Source organism: Carcharhinus amblyrhynchos, chromosome 27 (genome assembly GCF_965287045.1).
Source record: "Carcharhinus amblyrhynchos chromosome 27, sCarAmb.v2.hapA, whole genome shotgun sequence".
Lineage (NCBI taxonomy): Eukaryota > Metazoa > Chordata > Chondrichthyes > Carcharhiniformes > Carcharhinidae > Carcharhinus > Carcharhinus amblyrhynchos.
Genome location: NC_137350.1, coordinates 42,235,039 through 42,254,573, shown reverse-complemented (window position 1 = coordinate 42,254,573; position 19,535 = coordinate 42,235,039). Strand labels below are relative to the sequence as shown.

General features: G+C 43.9%; 2 protein-coding genes across 3 annotated transcripts in view; one reads left to right on the top strand and one right to left on the bottom strand.

The window, feature by feature from the left end:
* Window positions 1-11,090, top strand: part of mlx (MAX dimerization protein MLX) — a 55,135-nt gene extending 44,045 nt beyond the window's left edge. For both annotated transcript variants that reach the window (XM_080213474.1, XM_080213473.1), the window contains exons 7-8: window positions 9,354-9,555; window positions 10,870-11,090. In XM_080213474.1, coding sequence (XP_080069600.1) covers window positions 9,354-9,555; window positions 10,870-10,926 — 259 coding nt within the window. In that variant the 3' untranslated portion in view covers window positions 10,927-11,090. The remainder of the gene's footprint in view (window positions 1-9,353; window positions 9,556-10,869) is intronic.
* A 1,788-nt stretch (window positions 11,091-12,878) lies between these two features.
* Window positions 12,879-19,535, bottom strand: part of psmc3ip (PSMC3 interacting protein) — a 39,445-nt gene continuing 32,788 nt past the window's right edge. The window contains exons 7-8 of the mRNA XM_080213389.1: window positions 19,195-19,254; window positions 12,879-13,909 (exon numbers count right to left, since the gene is read on the bottom strand). Of these exons, the coding sequence (XP_080069515.1) occupies window positions 13,853-13,909; window positions 19,195-19,254 (117 nt within the window). The 3' untranslated portion in view covers window positions 12,879-13,852. The remainder of the gene's footprint in view (window positions 13,910-19,194; window positions 19,255-19,535) is intronic.

Here is a 19,535-nt window from a genome sequence, read left to right as displayed (position 1 = left end):
TATCCATCTATTCCCATCTTATTCATGTATTTGTCAAGATGTCCCTTAAAAGTATCCATTTCCACGATCTCCCCCAGCAATGTGTTCCAGGCACCCACCGCCCTCTGTAAAAAATCTGCCTTGTACATCTCCTTTAAACCTTCCGTCACACCTTAAACCTATGCCCCCAGTAACTGACTCTTCCTCCCTGGGAAAAAGCTTCTGACTATCCACTCTGTCCATGCCACTCATAATCTTGTAGACTCCTATCAGATCGCCCCTCAACCTCCGTCGCTCCAGTGAGAACAGACCAAGTTCCTCCAACCCCTCCATACCAGGCAACATCCTGGTAAATCTTTTCTGTACCCTCTCCAAAGCCTCCACATCTTCCTGGTAGTGCGGCGATCAGAATTGAACACTAAATTCCAAGTGCGGCCTAATAAGGTTCTACAAACCTGCAACACGACTTGCCAATTTTTAAACTCAATGCCCTGGCCAATGAAGGCAAGCATGTCATATGCCTTCTTGACTGCCTTCTCCACCTGCATTGCTGGTTTGTGACCTATGTACCTGTACCCCCAGATCCCTTTGCCTATCAATACTCTTAAGGATTTTGCAATTTACTGTATATTTTCCCGTCTGTATTAGACCTTCCACCTCACATTTGTCTCGATTAAACTCCATCTGCCATTTCTCCACCTAACTCTCCAACTGATCTATATCCTGCTGTATTCTTGGATGGTCTTCATCGCTATCCACAAATCCACCAACCTTTCTGTTGTCCGCAACCTTACTAATCAACCAGTTACATTTTCCTAGCAAGGGTCCCAGCACTGATTCCTGAGGAATGCCACTTGTCACAGCCCTCCCACTGCTGCCGTCTGTCTTCTTTGACCGAGCCAGTTTTGTATCGACCTTGCCAACTCACCTCTGATCCCATGCAACTTCACCTTCTGCACCAGTCTGCCATGAGAGACCTTATCTAAGGCCTTACTGAAATCCATATGGACGACATCCATTCCCCTACCCTCGTCAATCATCTTCGTCAATTCCTCAAAAAACTCAATCAAGCTAGTGAGTCACAATCTCCCTTTCACAAAACCGTGTTGCCTCTCACTAATACGTCTACTTATTTCCAAGTGGAAATAAATCCTGTCTCGAAGAATCCCCTCCAATAATTGCCCTGCAATTATGTAAGGCTGACTGGCCTGTAATTACCTGGATTATTGCTACTCTTCTTAAACAAAGGAACTACATTGGCTATTCTCTAATCCTCTGGGGCCTCCTCTGTAGTCATGATGTGGAGATGCCGGCGTTGGACTGGGGTAAACACAGTAAGAAGTTTCACAACACCAGGTTAAAGTCCAACAGGTTTATTAGGTAGCAAACGCCACTAGCTTTCAGGTCAGGTGAGTGGGGTGTTCTGATCACAACCAGGGCATGTAAAGATACCACTCAGTTTAAAGAATATTGATTAGAATGCGAGTCTTTACAAGTCTTAAAGGTGCAGACAATGTGAGTGGAGATAGCATTAAGCATAAGTTAAAGAGATGTATATTATCTCCAGACAGGACAGTAAGTGAAATTTTGCAAACCGAGGCCAGTGATGGGGGGTTACAAATAGTACAGTAGAAAATTTACAGTTCAGAAACAGGCCTTTTGGCCCTTCTTGTCTGTGCCAAATCATTTTTTGCCTAGTCCCACTGACCTGCACTTGGACCATATCCCTCCACACCCCTCTCATCCATGAACCCATCCGAGTTTTTCTTAAATGTTAAAACTGACCCCGCATTTACCACTTTATCCGGCAGCTAATTCCATACTCCCACCATTCTCTGTGTGAAGAAGCCCCCCCCCTAATATTCCCTTTAAACCTTCTCCTTTCACGCTTAACCCATGCCCTCTGGTTTTTTTTCTCCCCTAGCCTCAGTGGAAAAAGCCTGCTTGCATTCACTCTACCTATACCCATCAAAATCTTATACACCTCTACCAAATCTCCTCTCATTCTTCTACGCTCCAGAGAATAAACTAACCTATTCAGTCTCTCTCTGTAACTCAGCTTTTCAAGTCCCGGCAACATCCTCGTGAACCTTCTCTGCACTCTTTCAACCTTATTTCCATCTTTCCTGTAACTAGGCGACCAAAACTGTACACAATACTCTAAATTCAGCCTCACCAATGCCTTATATAACTTTACCATAACACTCCAACTTTTATCCTCAATACTCGGTAGACAGAGGGGAACCGGTGGATGTAGTGTTTCTCGATTTTCAAAAGGCATTTGATAAGGTGCCACGCAAAAGGTTGCTTCAGAAGGTTAGGGGGCATGGAGTTGGGGGTAAGGTGTTAGCGTGGATAGAGGATTGGTTGTCTAATAGGAGGCAGAGAGTTGGTATCAATGGGTGCTATTCTGAATGGTGGTTGGTAACTAGTGCAGTGCCGCAGGGCTCGGTGCTGGGGCCTCAGCTATTTACCATTTATATAGATGATCTGGAGGAGGGGGCTGAGTGTAGGCTGACGAAATTTGCTGATGACACAAAGATAAGTGGAAAAGCAATTTGTGCGGAGGGTGTGGAAAGTCTGCAGAGGGATCTAGATAGGCTGAGCGAGTGGGCGAGGACCTGGTAGATGGAGTACAATGTTAGCAAGTGTGAGGTTATCCACTTTGGCAGAAATAATAGTAGGAGGGATTACTATTTAAAGGGCGAAAAGCTGCAGCATGCTACGGTGCAGAGGGACCTGGGGGTCCTTGTGCATGAGTCGCAAAAACCCAGTCTGCAGGTGCAGCAGGTGATCAAGAAGGCAAATGGGATGCTGGCCTTTATAGCGGGGCGGATAGAATATAAAAGCAGGGTGATCTTGCTGCAACTGTACAGAGCATTGGTGAGGCTGCAGCTGGAGTACCATGTGCAGTTTTGGTCGCCGCACTTGCGCAAGGATATTTTGGCCTTGGAGGGAGTGCAGAGGAAATTCACTCGGCTGATACCGGAGATGAGGGGGTTGGACTATGAAGAGAGACTAAATAGACTGGGTCTGTACTCGTTGGAGTTTAGAAGAATGAGGGGAGATCTCATTGAGACATATAAGATGATGAATGGGATGGATAGGATAGAGGTGGAGAGGCTCTTCCTGCTCAGAAAGGACAGTAGGACTAGAGGGCACAGCCTCAAGATAAAGGGGGGGTGCGGTTTAGAACAGAGTTGAGGAGGAACTTCTTCACTCAAAGGGTGGTGAATCTCTGGAATTCTCTGCCCGTTGAAGTGGTGGAGGCTGCCTCGCTAAATATATTTAAGATGTGGTTTGATAGGTTTTTGATAAGCGAGGGGATTAAGGGTTATGGGGAGAGGGCAGGAATGTGGAACTGAGACACGACAGATCAGCCATGATCTTATTGAATGGCGGGGCAGGCTCGAAGGGCTAGATGGCCTACTCCTGCTCCTATTTCTTATGTTCTTATTATGTTCTTATTCTTGCCGCTCAGAAAGGACAGCAGGACTAGAGGGCACAGCCTCAAGATAAGGGGGTGCGGGGGGCGCAGTTTAGAATGGAGTTGAGGAGGAACTTCTTCACTCAAAGGGTAGTGAATCTCTGGAATTCTCTGCCCGTTGAAGTGGTGGAGACTACCTCGCTAAATATATTTAAGACAAGGGTAGATAGGTTTTTGGTAGGCAAGGGAATTAAGGGTTATGGGGAGAAAGTGGGAAAGTGGAACTGAGCCACTTCAGATCAGCCATGATCTTATTGAATGGTGGGGCAGGCTCGAAGGGCTAGATGGCCTACTCCTACTCCTGCTCCTACTTCTTGTGTTCTTATGTACTCTGATTTATAAAGGCCAATGTACCAAAAGCACTCTTTACGACCCTATCCACATTGACGTCACTTTTAGGGAATTCTGGACCTGTATTCCCAGATCCCGCTGTTCAACTGCACTCTTCAGAGTCCTGTACGTTCTACTTCGGTTTGTCCTTCCAAAGTGCAATAACTCACACTTGTCTGCGTTAAATTCCATCTGCCATTTTTCTAGCTGGTCCAATTCCCTCTGCAAGCTTTGAAAATCTTCCTCACTGTCCACTACACCTCCAATCTTTGTATCATCAGCAAATTTGCTGAACCAATTTACCACATTATCATCCAGATCATTGATATGGATGACAAACAACAATGGACCCAGCACTGATCCCTGTGGCACACCACTAGTCACAGGCCTCCACTCAGAGAAGCAATCCTCCACTACCACTCGCTGGCTTCTTCCATTGAGCCAACGTCTAATCCAATTTACTACCTCTCCATGTATACCTAGCAACTGAACCTTCCTAACTAACCTCCCATGCGGGACCTTACTGAAGTCCATGTAGACAACATCCACTGCCTTCCCTTCATCTACTTTCCTGGTAACCTCGAAAAACTCTAATAGATTGGTTAAACATGACCTACCACACACAAAGCCATATTGACTCTCCATAATAAGTCCCTGTTTATCCAAATATTTGTAGATCCTATCTCTTAGTACTCCTTCCAATAATTTACCTACTATTGATGTCAAACTTAATGGCCTATAATTTCTTGGATTACTTTTTGAGCCTTTTTTAAACAACATAACAACATGAGCTATTCTCCAATCATCCGGCACCTCACCCGTAGATACCGATATTTTAAATATATCTGCCAGGGCTTCTGCAATTTCAACACTAGTCTCCTTCAAGGTCCGAGGGTATACCCTGTCTTGTCCTGGGGATTTATAGTCACATGAGCAGACTGGGAATGGAGGGATGCAGAAGAATGGTCTAGTTGGACCAATGAGCGGCGCAGGCTTGGCAGGCTGAAGGGCCTGTTTCCTGTGCTGTACTGTTCTTTAAGACAGCAAGCACCCTCCTCCCCTTTAATCTGTATAGGTCCCACACCTCCCTACTTGTTTGCCTTATTTCCATAGACTCCATGCCAGTTTCCTTAGTAAGTACGGATGCAAAAAACGCATTTAATATCTCCCCCATTTCTTTTGGTTCCAAACATAGCCAACCACTCTGATCTTCAAGAGAACCAATCTTATCCCTTACTATCATTTTGCTCTTGATATACCTGTGGAAGCTCTTAGATTATCCTTTACCTTGACTGCCAAAGCAACCTCATGTCTTTTTTTAGCCCTCCTGATTTCTTTCTGAAGTAGTTCTTGCACTTTTTATACTCCTCAAGTATCTTATTTGTTGCCTTTACATGTCATACATCTCTCTCTTCTTCTTTATCAGAGTTGCAATATCCCTCGAGAACCAAGGTTCCTTATTCTTATTCACTTTGCCTTCAATCCTGACAGGAACATACAAACTCTGCACTCTCAAAATTTCTCCTTTGAAGGCCTCCCATTTACCAATCACGTCCTTGCCAGAGAACAGCTTGTCCCAATCCACGCTTTTTAGATCCTTTCTCATTTCTTCAAATTTGATCTTTTTCCAGTTTAGAACCTCAACCTGAAGACCAGATCTATCTTTATCCATGATCAAGTTGAAACTAGTGGCGTTATGATCACTGGAACCAAAGTGTTCCCCTAGACACACTTCTGTCACTTGTCCTGACTCATTTCCTAATAGGAGATCTAATATTGCATCCTCTCTAGTTAGTACCTCTGTATATTGATTTAGAAAATTTTCCTGAACACATTTTACAAACTCTAACCCATCTAGACCTTTAACACTATGGGAATCCCAGTCTATATGTGGAAAATTAAAATCCCCTATTATCACAACTCTAGGTGTTGCCTTACCAAGGCCCTGTATAATTGCAACAACACCTCCCTGCTCCCGTTCTTGAAACCTATGTTTCCGGCAGTAGTGTACTATCTCTCTGCAGATTTGCTCCTCCAATTCTCGCTGACTATTGGATGGTCTATAATACAACCCCATTAATGTGGTCAAAACTTGCCTGTTTCTCAGCTCCGTCCATATGGCCTTGGTAGACAAGCCCTCTAATCTGTCGTGCCTGATCACTGCTGTAACATTTTCCCTGACTAGCAGTGCCACCCAACCCCCCAACCTTCATCCTTCTGAAACATTGGAACCCTGGAACATTGAGCTGCCAGTCCTGCCCCTTCTGTAGCCAAGTTTCACTAATGGCTATTATGTCATAATTTCACGTGTCAATCCACGCCCTCTGTCTGCCTTCCCCACAATACTCCTGGCATTGAAATAGACACACCTCAGAAGATTATTACCACCACACACAACTCTTCTATTTGTGATTTTGCATGAACTATTAACATCATTTATTTTCACCCCTGCTCCACTATCTGCTCTGGCACTCTGGTTCCCATCCCCCTGCAAATCTAGTGTAAACCCTCCCCAATAACACTAGCAAAGTTCCCTGCAAGTATATTGGTCCCCATGTAGTTCAGGTGTAACCTGTCTCTCTTGTACAGGTCCCACCTGCTCCAGAAGAGGTCCCAATGATCTAGAAATCTGAAACCCTGCCCCCTACACCAGTTCCTCAGCCACATGTTCATCTGCCTGAGCATCCTTACTCTCATTGGCACGTGGCACAGGTAGCAATCCTGAGATTATTACCCTCAGGGTCCTGCTTTTAACTTCCTACCAAGCTCGCTGTACTGTCTCTTCAGGACCTCCTCACTCTTCCTTCCTACGTCATTGGTACTGATGTGTACTATGAAATCTGGCTGATCACCTTCCCACTTGAGAATGCTGTGCACGCAATCAGAATCATCCCCAACCTTGGCACCTTGGAGGCAATAAACCATCCGGGAGTCTCTGTCACGACCACAGAACCTCCTGTCTGTACCTGATTATCGAGACCCCTATCTCAACCGCTCTCCTCCTCTTCCACCCTCCCTTCTGCGCTATAGTACCAGACTCAGTACCAGAGATCGGGCTGCCGCAGCTTGTCCCAGGTAAGACATCTCCTACAACAGTATCTAAATCAGTATACCTGTTGTGGACGGGAATGGCCACAAGGGAACCCTGCTCTGCCTGCCCTTTCCCCTTCCCTCGCCTGACTGTAACCCAATTACCTGTGCTCTGTGCCTTTGGTGTAACTACCTCCCTGAAGCTATTATCTGTAAACTCCTCATTCTCCCGAATGTTCCGGAGGTCATCCAGCTCCTGCTCCAGTTCCCTAACGCGGTTTGTCAGGAGCTACAGCTGGATGCATCTCCTGCAGGTGTCATTGTCAGGGACACCGGAGGCCTCCCTGACTTCCCACATCCTGCAAGAGGAGCATTCCAACATCTTCCCTGGCATTCTTTCTACTCTGAAGAAACAAAAAACTCACCAGAACTTACCCCGTTGGAGTTTCTTTGCTTTTTAAACCTTCTGCGTGCTACTGGCTGATGTCAGGCACCTGCGCAGCCTCACGTTCCATTCACTGCCTTCCATGCTCCGACTCATACTAAGATTTTTCTCAAGGCCCCAGCAATTTCCTCCCTTGTCTCTCTGTGTTCTGGGGTATATCCCATCAGGCCCTGGGGACTTGTCTACCTTAATATTTTTCAATGTTGTCAGAAGCTCATCTCAAATTGAAATATTGCACCAGATTATGAAGCTTGGTTCAGCTTCAGACAGTGGACAGGGTGAGGGATAGGGTCAGGATGAGAGAATAGAGTTTGTGACAGGGACCATAATCTAAGCTTTAAGGAAATTTCTGCTCATTTGTGGAGGGTTTGAGAGAGCATTTTGCCAGGTGGTGAAGAGAAAGAATGGCCAAGGTAAAGAACATAAGAACTAGGAGCAGGAATAGGCCATCTGGCCCCTCGAGCCTGCCCTACCATTCAACAAGATCATGGCTGATCTTTTCACAGACTCAGCTCCACTTACCCGCCTGCTCACCATAACCCTTAATTCCATTATTACTCAAAAATCTATCTCTGAACATAAGAACATAAGAAATAGGAGCAGGAGAAGGCCATCTAGCCCTTCGAGCCTGCCCCACCATTCAATAAGATCATGGCTGATCTGTCGTGGCTCAGTTCCACATTCCCGCCCTCTCCCCATAACCCTTAATCCCCTTGCCTATCAAAAACCCATCAACCCGCGTCTTAAAAATATTTAGCGAGGCAGCCTCCACCACCTCAACGGGCAGAGAATTCCAGAGATTCACCATCCTTTGAGTGAAGAAGTTCCTCCTCAACTCCGTTCTAAACCCCCCCCCCCCCCCCCTTATCTTGAGGCTGTGCCCCCTAGTCCTACTATCCTTCCTGAGCGGGAAGAGTCTCTCCACCTCTATCCTATCCATCCCATTCATCATCTTGTACGTCTCAATGAGATCTCCCCTCATTCTTCTAAACTCTAACGAGTACAAGCCTAATTTATTCAGCCTCCTCATAGCTCAACCCCCTCAACTCCGGCATCAGCCTAGTAAACCACCTCTGCACTCCCTCCAAGGCCAAAATATCCTTGCGTAAGTACGGCGCCCAAAACTGCACACAGTACTCCAGCTGCGGCCTCACCAATGCCCTATACAGCCGCAGCAAGACCTCCCTACTTTTATATTCAATCCCCCTCGCTATGAAGGCCAGCATCCCATTAGCCTTCCTGACCACCTGCAAGCTGGGTTTTTGCGACTCATGCACAAGGACCCCGAGGTCCCTCTGCACCGTCGCCTGCTGCAGTTTTTCGCCACGTAAGTAATAATCCTTCCTACCATTATTCTTACCAAAGTGGACCACCTTGCACTTGCCAACATTAAATTCCATTTGCCGGTTCCTGGCCCATTCGCCCAGCCTATCTAGATCCTTCTGTAGACTCTCCACACCCTCCGCACAACTTGCCGTTCCACCAATCTTGGTGTCATCAGCAAATTTCAACACCACACACTCGGTTCCCTCCTCCAGATCATCTATATGATCATCTAAGGCTCTCTGCCTTAAAAACATTCAACGAGATAGTCTCAACTGCTTCACTGGGCAGGGAATTCCACAAATTCACAACCCTTTGGGTGAAGAATTTCGTCCCCAACTCAGTCCTAAATCTGCTCCTCCTTTATTTTGAGGCCATGCCCCCCTAGTTCTAGTTTCACTTGCTATTGGAAATAACCTCCCTGCTTCTATCTTATCTATTACCTTCATAATTTTATGTTTCTATAAGAAACCTCCTCATTGGTCTAAATTCCAGTGAGTATAGTCCCAGTCTACTCAGTCTCTACTCCTAGTTCTTATGTTATGAAGTAGTGTTGTCCATCTGTGTGTGAAAACTGACGTGTTTTAATGATTTGGAGAATCCCATAGATGAGAAATAGAAGGAGCCAAGTGTGGGTCCTTGGGAGACACCATAGCTAATGATACAAGAGTGGGAATGAAAGTCACTGGAGATGATTCTTTGGCTACGGTGGGGGTGCAGATAATGGCAATTTGAATTAAAATAAATTTCTGTTTTCAGGAATTATGAAGCAATTGTAAAAGTCCATCGGAATAATCCTCACCAAGGCAAGGATCAGGTGACTGACCAGGTCAAATTCAGTATATTTCAGAATGTTATGGACTCCCTATTTCAGACCTTCAATGCTTGCATCTCTGTGACCAGTTTCCAGGAGTTGTCAGCTTGTGTCTTCAGCTGGATTGAGGAACATTGCAAACCACAGGTCAGAGCCCAGCACAACCCACAAGTTTGAGAGACTGATAGTTGTCTTATTTAGTGTGTTAGTGCTCTGTGGAATTGGTTGTGTTAGTGCTGTCTGCCCTTTGAAATTGGAAACCACTTGGCAATAATTGGATTGAATTACACATTTCAGGTAGTGTTTCACATTTGTTGTCCTTCCATCCCCCAGGGTGAGAATAAACCTTTCCTTTATTTGCACCAGTTGTCAGAAAATGTAGGCATGAAGTGATGACCTAGCAACATCCCATAATCATCTAATGCTCAACTAGTAATCAGCTGAAATCAAAAATCAGATTTGGACACTGAATGACATGATCCACATTTGGCTGCTTCTGCTCAGGAACTGAGGGAGAACATGTCTGTATGGAATCTGCACGTTCTCCCTGTGTCTGCATGGGATTTCCTCCCACAGTCCAAAGATGTGCTGATTAGGTGGATTGGCCATGTTAAATTGCCCCATAGTGTCAGGGGACTAGGTAGGGTAAATGCACAAGGTTATAAGGATGGAGCCTAGTTAGGATTGTGGTCGGAGCAGACTTGATGGGCCGCATGGCGTCCTTCTGCATTGTAGGGATTCTATTCTATGTATTTTAGAAAAGGAACCTGTTTCCTGTTAAAGTAGCCCATTACATCAGTGGCTTAAATTGTTTTCAATTAAATTATCCACCATCACTGTGGTATGGTTTGCTTCCCTACCTCCCACTATCTCAATGAGTCATTGATTCAGGGCAGAACACAAAAGTCTTTCATCCCTGATCTTTACTACAGAAAATCAACTGGCTTTATTGTCCATACATCAGGGAGGGAGAAAATAAGCTCAGATTGCAGCTCTTGTTTTCTATCCGATCACTATGGTACATTTATGTCTGTGGTGCCAGCATGATGTTAGATTTGTTTTGCTGGCAATTAAAAATTTCAATCTCAACTTGGTGAGGCACAGTAAGAGGTAGAAAAAGACTTGTAGTTGATTCAGAACAGTGATGTGACTTATGCCACCATGTGAGATTCCATCTGAGTCCACATGTCTTTGTGTCACCTAGAACATGGAACATTACAGCGCAGTACAGGCCCTTCGGCCCTCGATGTTGCGCCGACCAGTAGAACCAATCTAATGACCCTCTAACCTAAACTATTCCAATGTTATCCATTGCAATTAAAATATAGTTTCAGACTTGCTACATTTCAATGTTTATTGTGGAAGGGTTGGGTTTACTAAGTGGATTTGATAATGCGCGAACAGTGGTCTTGAATGAGCTTTCATTGTGATGTAAAATGTTTGTTTTCTCTGCCATTTCAGACTCTGCGAGAGATCGTGGTTGGTGTACTGCGTCAGTTAAACAGCCAGCTGAATTGAGTTGCTGGAATGATGAGCATTACTGCACCATGAGCAGGCTTATACACTGGAAATTTCCAGAAGTGTTTTATGAACTCCTTTTAACAGAAATATTAATAGTGAAGCAAATGGCTTAAAGGATTTGTTGCACTTTTTTGTTAATTAAAGCTGTGGATTGTTTGTAATTTTGGTATTGAAAAGGTTCATAATAATAAGAAATAGGATCAGCAGTAGGCCTTATGGCTCTTGAGCCTGCTCTGCCATTTAATAGGATCATAGCTGATTCTTGATTTCCATTTCACTTTCTTACCAGATCGCCATTAACCATGATTTCCTTAGAGTTCTATAATCTAGCAATCTCACCGTTGAATACAGTCAATAAAAGAGCATCCAAAATCCTCTGGGCCTTAGAATTCCAAACAGTCTCAATCCTTTGAATTAATTAAGAATTTTCTCACTTTAATCCAAATTAACTCTCACCTTATACTGAAACTATACTGTTGTGTTTGTCTTTTCAGTCAGGGAAACAATCTCTCAGCATATACCTGGTTTAGCTCTTGTAGAATCTTCTTTTACTGAGTGATCATTTCTTGTTCTCCTGAACTTTCGGTTACTCTATGTTGAGACACTACTCACTGAGATTAACAATCCCCAGTAAAATGAAAGGACAAGATTTCAGTTATCAAAACTTTTAATAAACCAACTAAAATCAACATCGTAAGAAGAGTCACAACAGGCAAGTCACCTGATGAAGGAGCAATACTGAAAGCTCGTGCTACCAAATAAACCTGTTGGGTTTTAATCTGGTGTTGTGAGACTTCTTACTGTGCCCACCCCAGTTCAATGCTGGCATCTCCACATCATAAAATCAACATCATTTAAACATTAATTAGAAGTTGAAAAATATTTCAAATAAAGAGTAAATTTCATTTTAAATAATCAATATAAAAGGATATGTCTCAGGTAGTTACAATTACTCACATTACTTCCTGCATGAATGTGGGACCATGTGCAGTACCTGTATTTCCAACTCAGCTTCTATTCCTCTCTGAATTGTATCAGCCCTAAATCACAGTTGCCAGCAGCTGTATTTCATCTCAAGTCTGCAGTTACCACAGAGAAGGCACATGTCTATGAAACCGCTTTCACTCAGGTCATAACAGTCTTGACACAAAAACTCAAGAGATCATAACCCTTAATTCCTTTACCGTTCAAAAATTTTATCAATCCTTGCCTTAAAAACATTGTGAGGTAGCCCCAACTGCTTCACTAGGCAGGAAATTCCACAGATTCATGTTGAGATCAAAAGAGCAGTATTGGGGTTCTTGAGAAATATTAAGGTAGACAAATCACCAGGGCCTAATGGGATATGACCCAAAATACTGAGAGAAGCAAGGGAGGAAATCACTATCCTCACTGGTTCTCCCAGAGGATTGGAGAACAGCTAATGTTGTTCCTTTGTTTAAGAAGGGTAGCAACAATAACCCAGGTTATTACAGGCCAGTGAGCTTTACATCAGTGGTAGGGAAATTATTGGAAAGGATTCTTCGAGTCAGTCTTAGCAGCTTTGAGGAGCAGAAGGACCTTGGGGTCCAGGTCCATAGGACTCTTAAATCGGCCTCGCAGGTGGAGGATGTGGTCAAGAAGGCGTATGGTGTACTGGCCTTCATTAATTGAGGGATTGAGTTTAGGAGTTGGAGGTAATGCTGCAACTTTATAAGACCTTTGTCAGATCCCACTTGGAGTACTGTGCGCAGTTCTGGTCGCCTCACTACAGGAAGGATGTGGAAGCTATTGAGAGGGTGCAGAGGAGATTTACAAGGATGTTGCCTGGATTGGGAGGTGTGCCTTATGAAGATAGTTTGAGGGAGCTAGGTCTCTTCTCCCTGGAGAGACAAAGGTTGAGAGGCGCCCTGATAGAGGTTTATAAAATATTAAGAGGTATAGATAGCCTCTGAGAATCCACCCTATCTAAAGGAAACCCATGCAAACATGGGGAGAATGTGCAGACTCTGCACAGATAGTGACCCAAGCCAGGAATCAAACTCAGGTCCCATAACATACCAAGATCTTCTACTGAGACTCCTGGGTTTCTTTATAAAATAAGGGAACCTCTGTAGCTTGGGAACATCGTGACATGCTAGGTTTTTAACTGATGTATGTTCACAATGAAAAAGAAATGACAGCATAACTGTGGTATTTTAATCTGAAAAACAGCAACACTTACAATATTGTAGCATCAGTATCAGTTCATCCACCACAGAAGTCCATATCTGACAAACATCTTAGAGCCAAAAACATAGTTTAACTGTAGGAGTCCATGAAACAATATTGGGTCAGTACTCAGTGTATTTATTATATATTGAGAGTTGAATTGCAGTGCATGACAAGCCAAACTTCAACTCAACATTCAAACTAGGAAATTCCTGAGTTTAGATTCAGAGCAAACCTTCACCAAAGTTCTGTAAAAGAATTTCAGACAGTAATGGATCTGATGTACTGAAGAGCTCTACAAACTGGCTGTTGCTTCAATGCATCAGGTCCATGTAGAGTCAACCTAAACAGAAGTCTGCAGCACTCCAGACAGGGTCCCAAAAACAAAGTAATTGAAGAGTGATACTGGAATTTTGGACAGGAAATGGCATCATCTTGTTATCTTCCTGTTGAAACCACAAATACAATCATGTCACCTCAGCATGAAGGAATGCTTGTGATGAGATACAACAGATGAGAATCAACAGTAACACCTGGAAACGGAACAACTTCCACAGTGACTCCTGCACCAAGCTACAGACTCCAGTAACATCCAGCAACCAATTAGTGCTCTAAAAAGTCCCAGATGCAGCACGTCAACAAATTTTAGAAGATTTTTTTTGTTGGGTAGAAAGCATTCTGAGATAGCTATTAATATTTACATAAAACCTCGTAGGACCTTCATTCCCAATCTTCAGAAGTCTGGTACAGCGACCATGTGATCTTCATCTGTTTCTATACCAATCTCCTCCTGAATTAATAAAACCAACATATTATTGAGTAGGCTTCAAATGTGTTATGGTCTCCTTTATTCTGATCATGATCATGATCAACACAAGTTGCACCACTGCTGGGAAGTGGGTGAGTGGCTCAAGTCTTAATAGGAAGGGTTAGAACACAAAAAGAACGTTCTCTACTCACCCTTTTGCTGTCATATCGTCTCCTCTTTTTTTGATAAGAAAGATTCCTTGGTGCAATTATGAAAGGTTCGTGGTGTAGCCCTACAGAGCCTCACATTTGATGAGCAAAGCTCCCTTAGAACTAATTATTTAATTATTCTGGGGTTAAAGTAGTAATTGGTTCCAGCAAGGTACAGACAAGACTCACGTTCTAGAAAAAGACTATATGTCACTGGCATTTCTGGTATAGCTGGTGATGGGTGAAATATGTTTTGGTGCACACCTGAATGGGGCAGGGAAATCTTTGGCTGGTAATCCACTTCCTTTGTGTTAATATCCTACAATCTCTTTGGTTGAATAAGCAATGACAGTAGCCATTTTGAAACTTTCCTTAAAACGGAGAAAGTTCACATTGTTTTGTTGCAGGAAACTCATCTAAATCAAGTCAGAGTTTACAACATGGAAACAGGCACTTTGGCCCAATTTGTCTATGCCGTCCAGTTTTTACCACTAAGCTAGTCCCAATTGCCCGCATTTCACATAATCATAGAATCTACAGTAAGGAGGAGGTTATTTGGCCCATCGAGCCTGCTTCAACAACAATCTCACTCAGGTCTTGGCCTGTCCCAGTATTCCCACATATTTACCCTCCTAATCCCCCTGACATTAAGGGGCAATTTGCCATGGCCAGTCAATCTAACCATACACATTTGGCCCATATCCTTCTATACCAATCTTACCCATGTAACTGTCCAAATGTTTTTTAAAGATAAAATTGAACCCATCTCTACTACTACCTCAGGCAGCTTGTTTCAGACACTAATCACCCTGTGGGTGAAAAATTTTCCTCCTCTGGACCCTTTTGTATCTCTCCCCTCTCACGTTGAACCCATGCCTCCCCTGCCTTTGCGAAAAGATATTGACTATCTAGCTGATATATGCCCCTCATTATATTGGTGGGATATTGATATGCTGGTATGTTGGGCAGATACATGGCAAATGGAGTTTAATCCGGATAAGTGTGAGGTGATGCATTTTGGCCAGAATAATGTAGGGGGGAGTTATATGATAAAGGGTAAGCCCATAAGGAGTATAGAATTGCAGCAAGACCTGGGGGTGCAAGTGCACAAGTCTTTGAAGGTGGCAGTACAAGTGGAGAAGGTTGTGAAGAAAGCCTATGGTATGTTAGCCTTTATAGGAAGGGGTATAGAATATAAGAGCTGGAGTCTAATGTTGCAGTTGTATAGAACGTTGGTTAGGCCGCATTTAGAGTACTGCGTCCAGTTCTGGTCGCCCTACTACCCGAAGGACGTAGAGACTCTGGAGAGAGTGCAGAGGAGGTTTACCAGGATGTTGCCTGGTATGGAAGGACTGGGTTATGAGGAAAGATTGAACAAATTGGGGCTGTTTTCCCTTGAAAGACGGCGACTGAGGGGGGATCTAATAGAGGTATATAAGATTATGAAGGGTACAGATAGGGTAAACAGAGGTAAGCTATTTCCTATGTTAGAGACACACAGTACGAGGGGCCATGGGCTTAAGGTGAGGGGGGAGAGGTATAACACAGATATTAGAGGGAGGTTTTTCACACAGAGGGTAGTGGGGGTATGGAATGCTCTGCCAAGTAAGGTGGTGGAGGCAAGCACGCTAGAGTTGTTTAAGAGTAACTTAGACAGGCACATGAGTGGGTTGGAGATGGGTGGATATAGGAGATTGTTTTAAATAAGGTTCATTAGCATTGGGGCGTCCCTGATAAGGTAAATCGATATGGTATGATAATAATGTTTTTTCTCCTTTCATTCACAGGTTTTAAGTCGGTTCGCTTTGTTGTCCAACGAGGGGCATACACGCAATGGGTCGTACTTGGGCTGCTCTTGATTGTCCGAGATTGGCCTAGTGCTTCATGTCGTTAGTGTGTGCTTAAACTGGACCAGATGCTGGGCAAGACGACAGCTCAGTGACTATCACCTGTTTGCTGTGCAGACACGTCGATTTGGGCCAGTGTCTGTGGGAGTTTGCGCATTCTCTCCGTGCTTGCGTGGGTTTTCTCCAGGTGCTCCGGTTTCCTTCCACATCCCAAAGATGTGCTATTAGGCTGATTGGCAGTAATAAATTGTCCCTAAATTAGTTTCCCTCAATGTGGATGGCCATAAAACAATAGATAAGGGTCATGGGTGGAGGGGGGGACTGGTAGTGTGAAAATGGCGACACGGGCTCGTTGGGCTGAAGGGCCTGTTTCCCGGGCTGTTTTTGTTCTTTGTTATTTTATAGACCTCGATAAGGGTACTCCTAAGCCTCCTACAATCCAGAGAAAAAGGTCCCAGTCTATGAGGCCTCTCCTTACAATTCAAACAATCAAGTCCCAGTAGCATACTAGTAAATCTTTTCTGCACTTTTCTAGTTTAACAATATCCTTTCTATAATAGATATGGAGGTTAAGTGGAATGGCCATGCTAAATTGCCCCTTAATGTTCAGTGATGTGTAAATTAGGTGGATTAGCATGGTAAATGCGGAGGGTTACAGGGATAGGGCAGGGGGATTGGGTGTGGGTAAGATTTTTTTCAGAGAGTTGATGCAGACTCAATGGGCCAAATGGCCTACTTCTAAACTGTAGGGATTCTATGATTCCATGACAAGGAGCACCTGAAATTGAAGTGGGATGGGTGATTTTGACTCATTCGTAAATAGTAGCCCAGGGGTTGCTGTTTTAATTCATAAGAATGTGCCTTTGAGACTGGAGAACTGTGAAGGATAAGTGTCAAAGGCATGTGATCACAAAGGGGCTGTACAGGGAAGGCATTTTGATAATAGTTGTCTATTCTCCACCACCCCCCCTCCCAATCATAAACTTTATCGCATACTGTTAGGCTAAATTTGATCTCTTCTACTCATCAATTCTCTCTCTGAAGTAAGATCCTCAAGCCTGTTTGCCATTCAGTTAGATCATAAAAACAAGGAGCGACAGTAGTAATTCTTTCTTTGCTTCTTATTTCTACCCAGACTGACTCAACATTTTAGTTTCTAGTGCCAATATCATTTCTGAATACAGCCTTGATTGTCATCCTGAACCAATAAAGCAACTCCACATCCTAATCCTTGTCGTCTGCCCTTCTGGAATATTGAATATCCTTGGACATTCAACTCCCAGTCCTGATTCTCTTGATTCTGGCGCGAAGCTAACTTCGCTGGATATCCGGTGCCATAAGACCGTGAGAAATTGGGCATGAACATGATTTCTTGGCTCTTGTGTGATCTTACCGGCTCACCCTGCCCATCAACCAGCAGGGTACAACGGTAAAATTGCCCCTATGATGTCTGATACCAGAGGCAGTGGAGGGGTCTAGAGAAGTGATGAAGTCGAGCTGATTGTTGTCAACTACACTTTCTATTTACAACTTTTGTCACCATGGGAACAACATGTAGATCATAAATAAGAGAGAGAGCTAAGAATAGATCCTTTTACAGTGGTAACAGTGAGAAAGCGGGAAGAAAAACCATTGCAAGAGTTTCTCTGGCTTTGACAGATGAGTCAAATCAGATTCATGCAATCCTACCCTCTGGTTAATTGTGGACAGGTGTTGGAGGAAAATGGTGCAGTCAATTGTGTCAAAACTGCATACGCTACATATACTTGTGACATTGAAAAGGGCAATTTTAGCACTGTGACAGACAGGGAAACCTGGTTGGAGGGGCCTGAATGCGGAGTTGTGGGAAAGATGGATACGGGTCTGAGAGGTGACAACATGTTCAAGTTTTGTTTTGTTTATTAGTCACGAGTAGCTTACATTAACACTGCAATGGAGTTACTGTGAAAATTCCCTTGTCATCATACTCCAGGCCTGTTTGGGTAAATTGAGGGAGAATTTAGCACAGCCAATGCACATAACTCGCCTGTCTTTTGGACTGTGGGAAAAAACCAGGGCACCCAAAGAAAATCCATATTTGGCTGGGAGAAATATGCAAACTCCACACAGATAGTGACCCAAGCTGGGAATCAAACCGGGGTCCCGGTGATGTGAGGCAGTAGTGCTAACCACTGTGCCACCATGTTCAAGGAGAGTGAATCATTAGAAGTATCAGCTAAGTGGGAACCAGGAGTATTGTCTCTTAATGAGAGAATGAGCAGAGATAGGAGGCAACTAGAGCAAGGGGGGAGACTTGAGGATATTTAGCTTGATGACCCTGGGGGAGTAAGGTAAGCAGCACAGACAGCTAAAGACACGGTCAATTACAAAGAAGTGTGAGTTTATCGCACATATTGGAGGCGAGGGTGAAGGAAGCAAGGGAAGGATTAATATGGTTTACTGTGGAGCAAAGAGGCTGGGAGATATTTTCATTATAGGACTAGAGGGCACAGCCTCAAGATAAGGGGGGGACAGTTTAGAACAGAGTTGAGGAGGAACTTCTTCACTCAAAGGGTGGTGAATCTCTGGAATTCTCTTCCCGTTGAAGTGGCGGAGGCTACCTTGCTAAATATATTTAAGACGCAGGTAGACAGGTTTTTCGTAGGCAAGGGGATTAAGGGTTATGGGGAGAAAGCGGGAAAGTGGAACTGAGCCACTTCAGATCAGCCATGATCTTACTGAATGGCGGGGCAGGCTTGAAGGGCTAGATGGCCTACTCCTGCTCCTATTTCTTATGTTACGTTCTTATACTGGAATAATAAGTATTTTTGGCAGAGGACAGCAGGACTTGATAGTTCTTGAGGTGGTCTAGCCAAATGTGGACCAAACCCATTGGCTGCCATTCCTGTTGAAGTCTGCATCTCTTGTACTTAGCTTTGGAGTTGAGGGCCAGACCAAAGGAAGAAAGAGTAAAGGTTTTAAAGGGGACAAGGGCATTAAAGGTGAAAACGTAAGTTCAAGTTTGCTGATCATTAGCTGCAGAAATACAGAATGGGTGGCTAAAGGCTAAACTAGAATTTGAAAACATGGTACCGCACTGCTGCTTGAGTAAGAAAAGAACTTGCTCAAGTAAATGCACATTTGCCTGGAATGTCTAGTGACATGGTCAAAAAAAAATCAGCACAGTTCCCTGTCTCTCAATAACGGTCTCACCACCAAATACTGTTTGCAGTGTCCAAAACGCCACCAAATGCAGCCAGTTGAAAGTGACTCAAGGTTTTTTTAAACTTACGAAAAACTGTTTCCTGCTCTTGGGGTACCCTTCGAGAACAGCATCAGTCAAATCGGCAGCCTGAACAGAATATCAAAAATTGTTAATTCACTAGATACAGTTGCCATTCCACAAATTACACTGTGTAGAAACATTGGATTTCTTCTCAAGACTGAGTTCTGAAACCAAATTAGATGTTGCAAATCTTTGAAATCATGGGTTTCTTCAGTGGCTACTGGATGTCCACTGCCTAAAGCAGTAAATATTCAAACCAGTCTCATAGCAGAAGTAAGACCACCAACAATAACATGCTTGAGCAACCCTGCTCCCAATAATCCCACCTCTAATAGCCCTCAACTCGC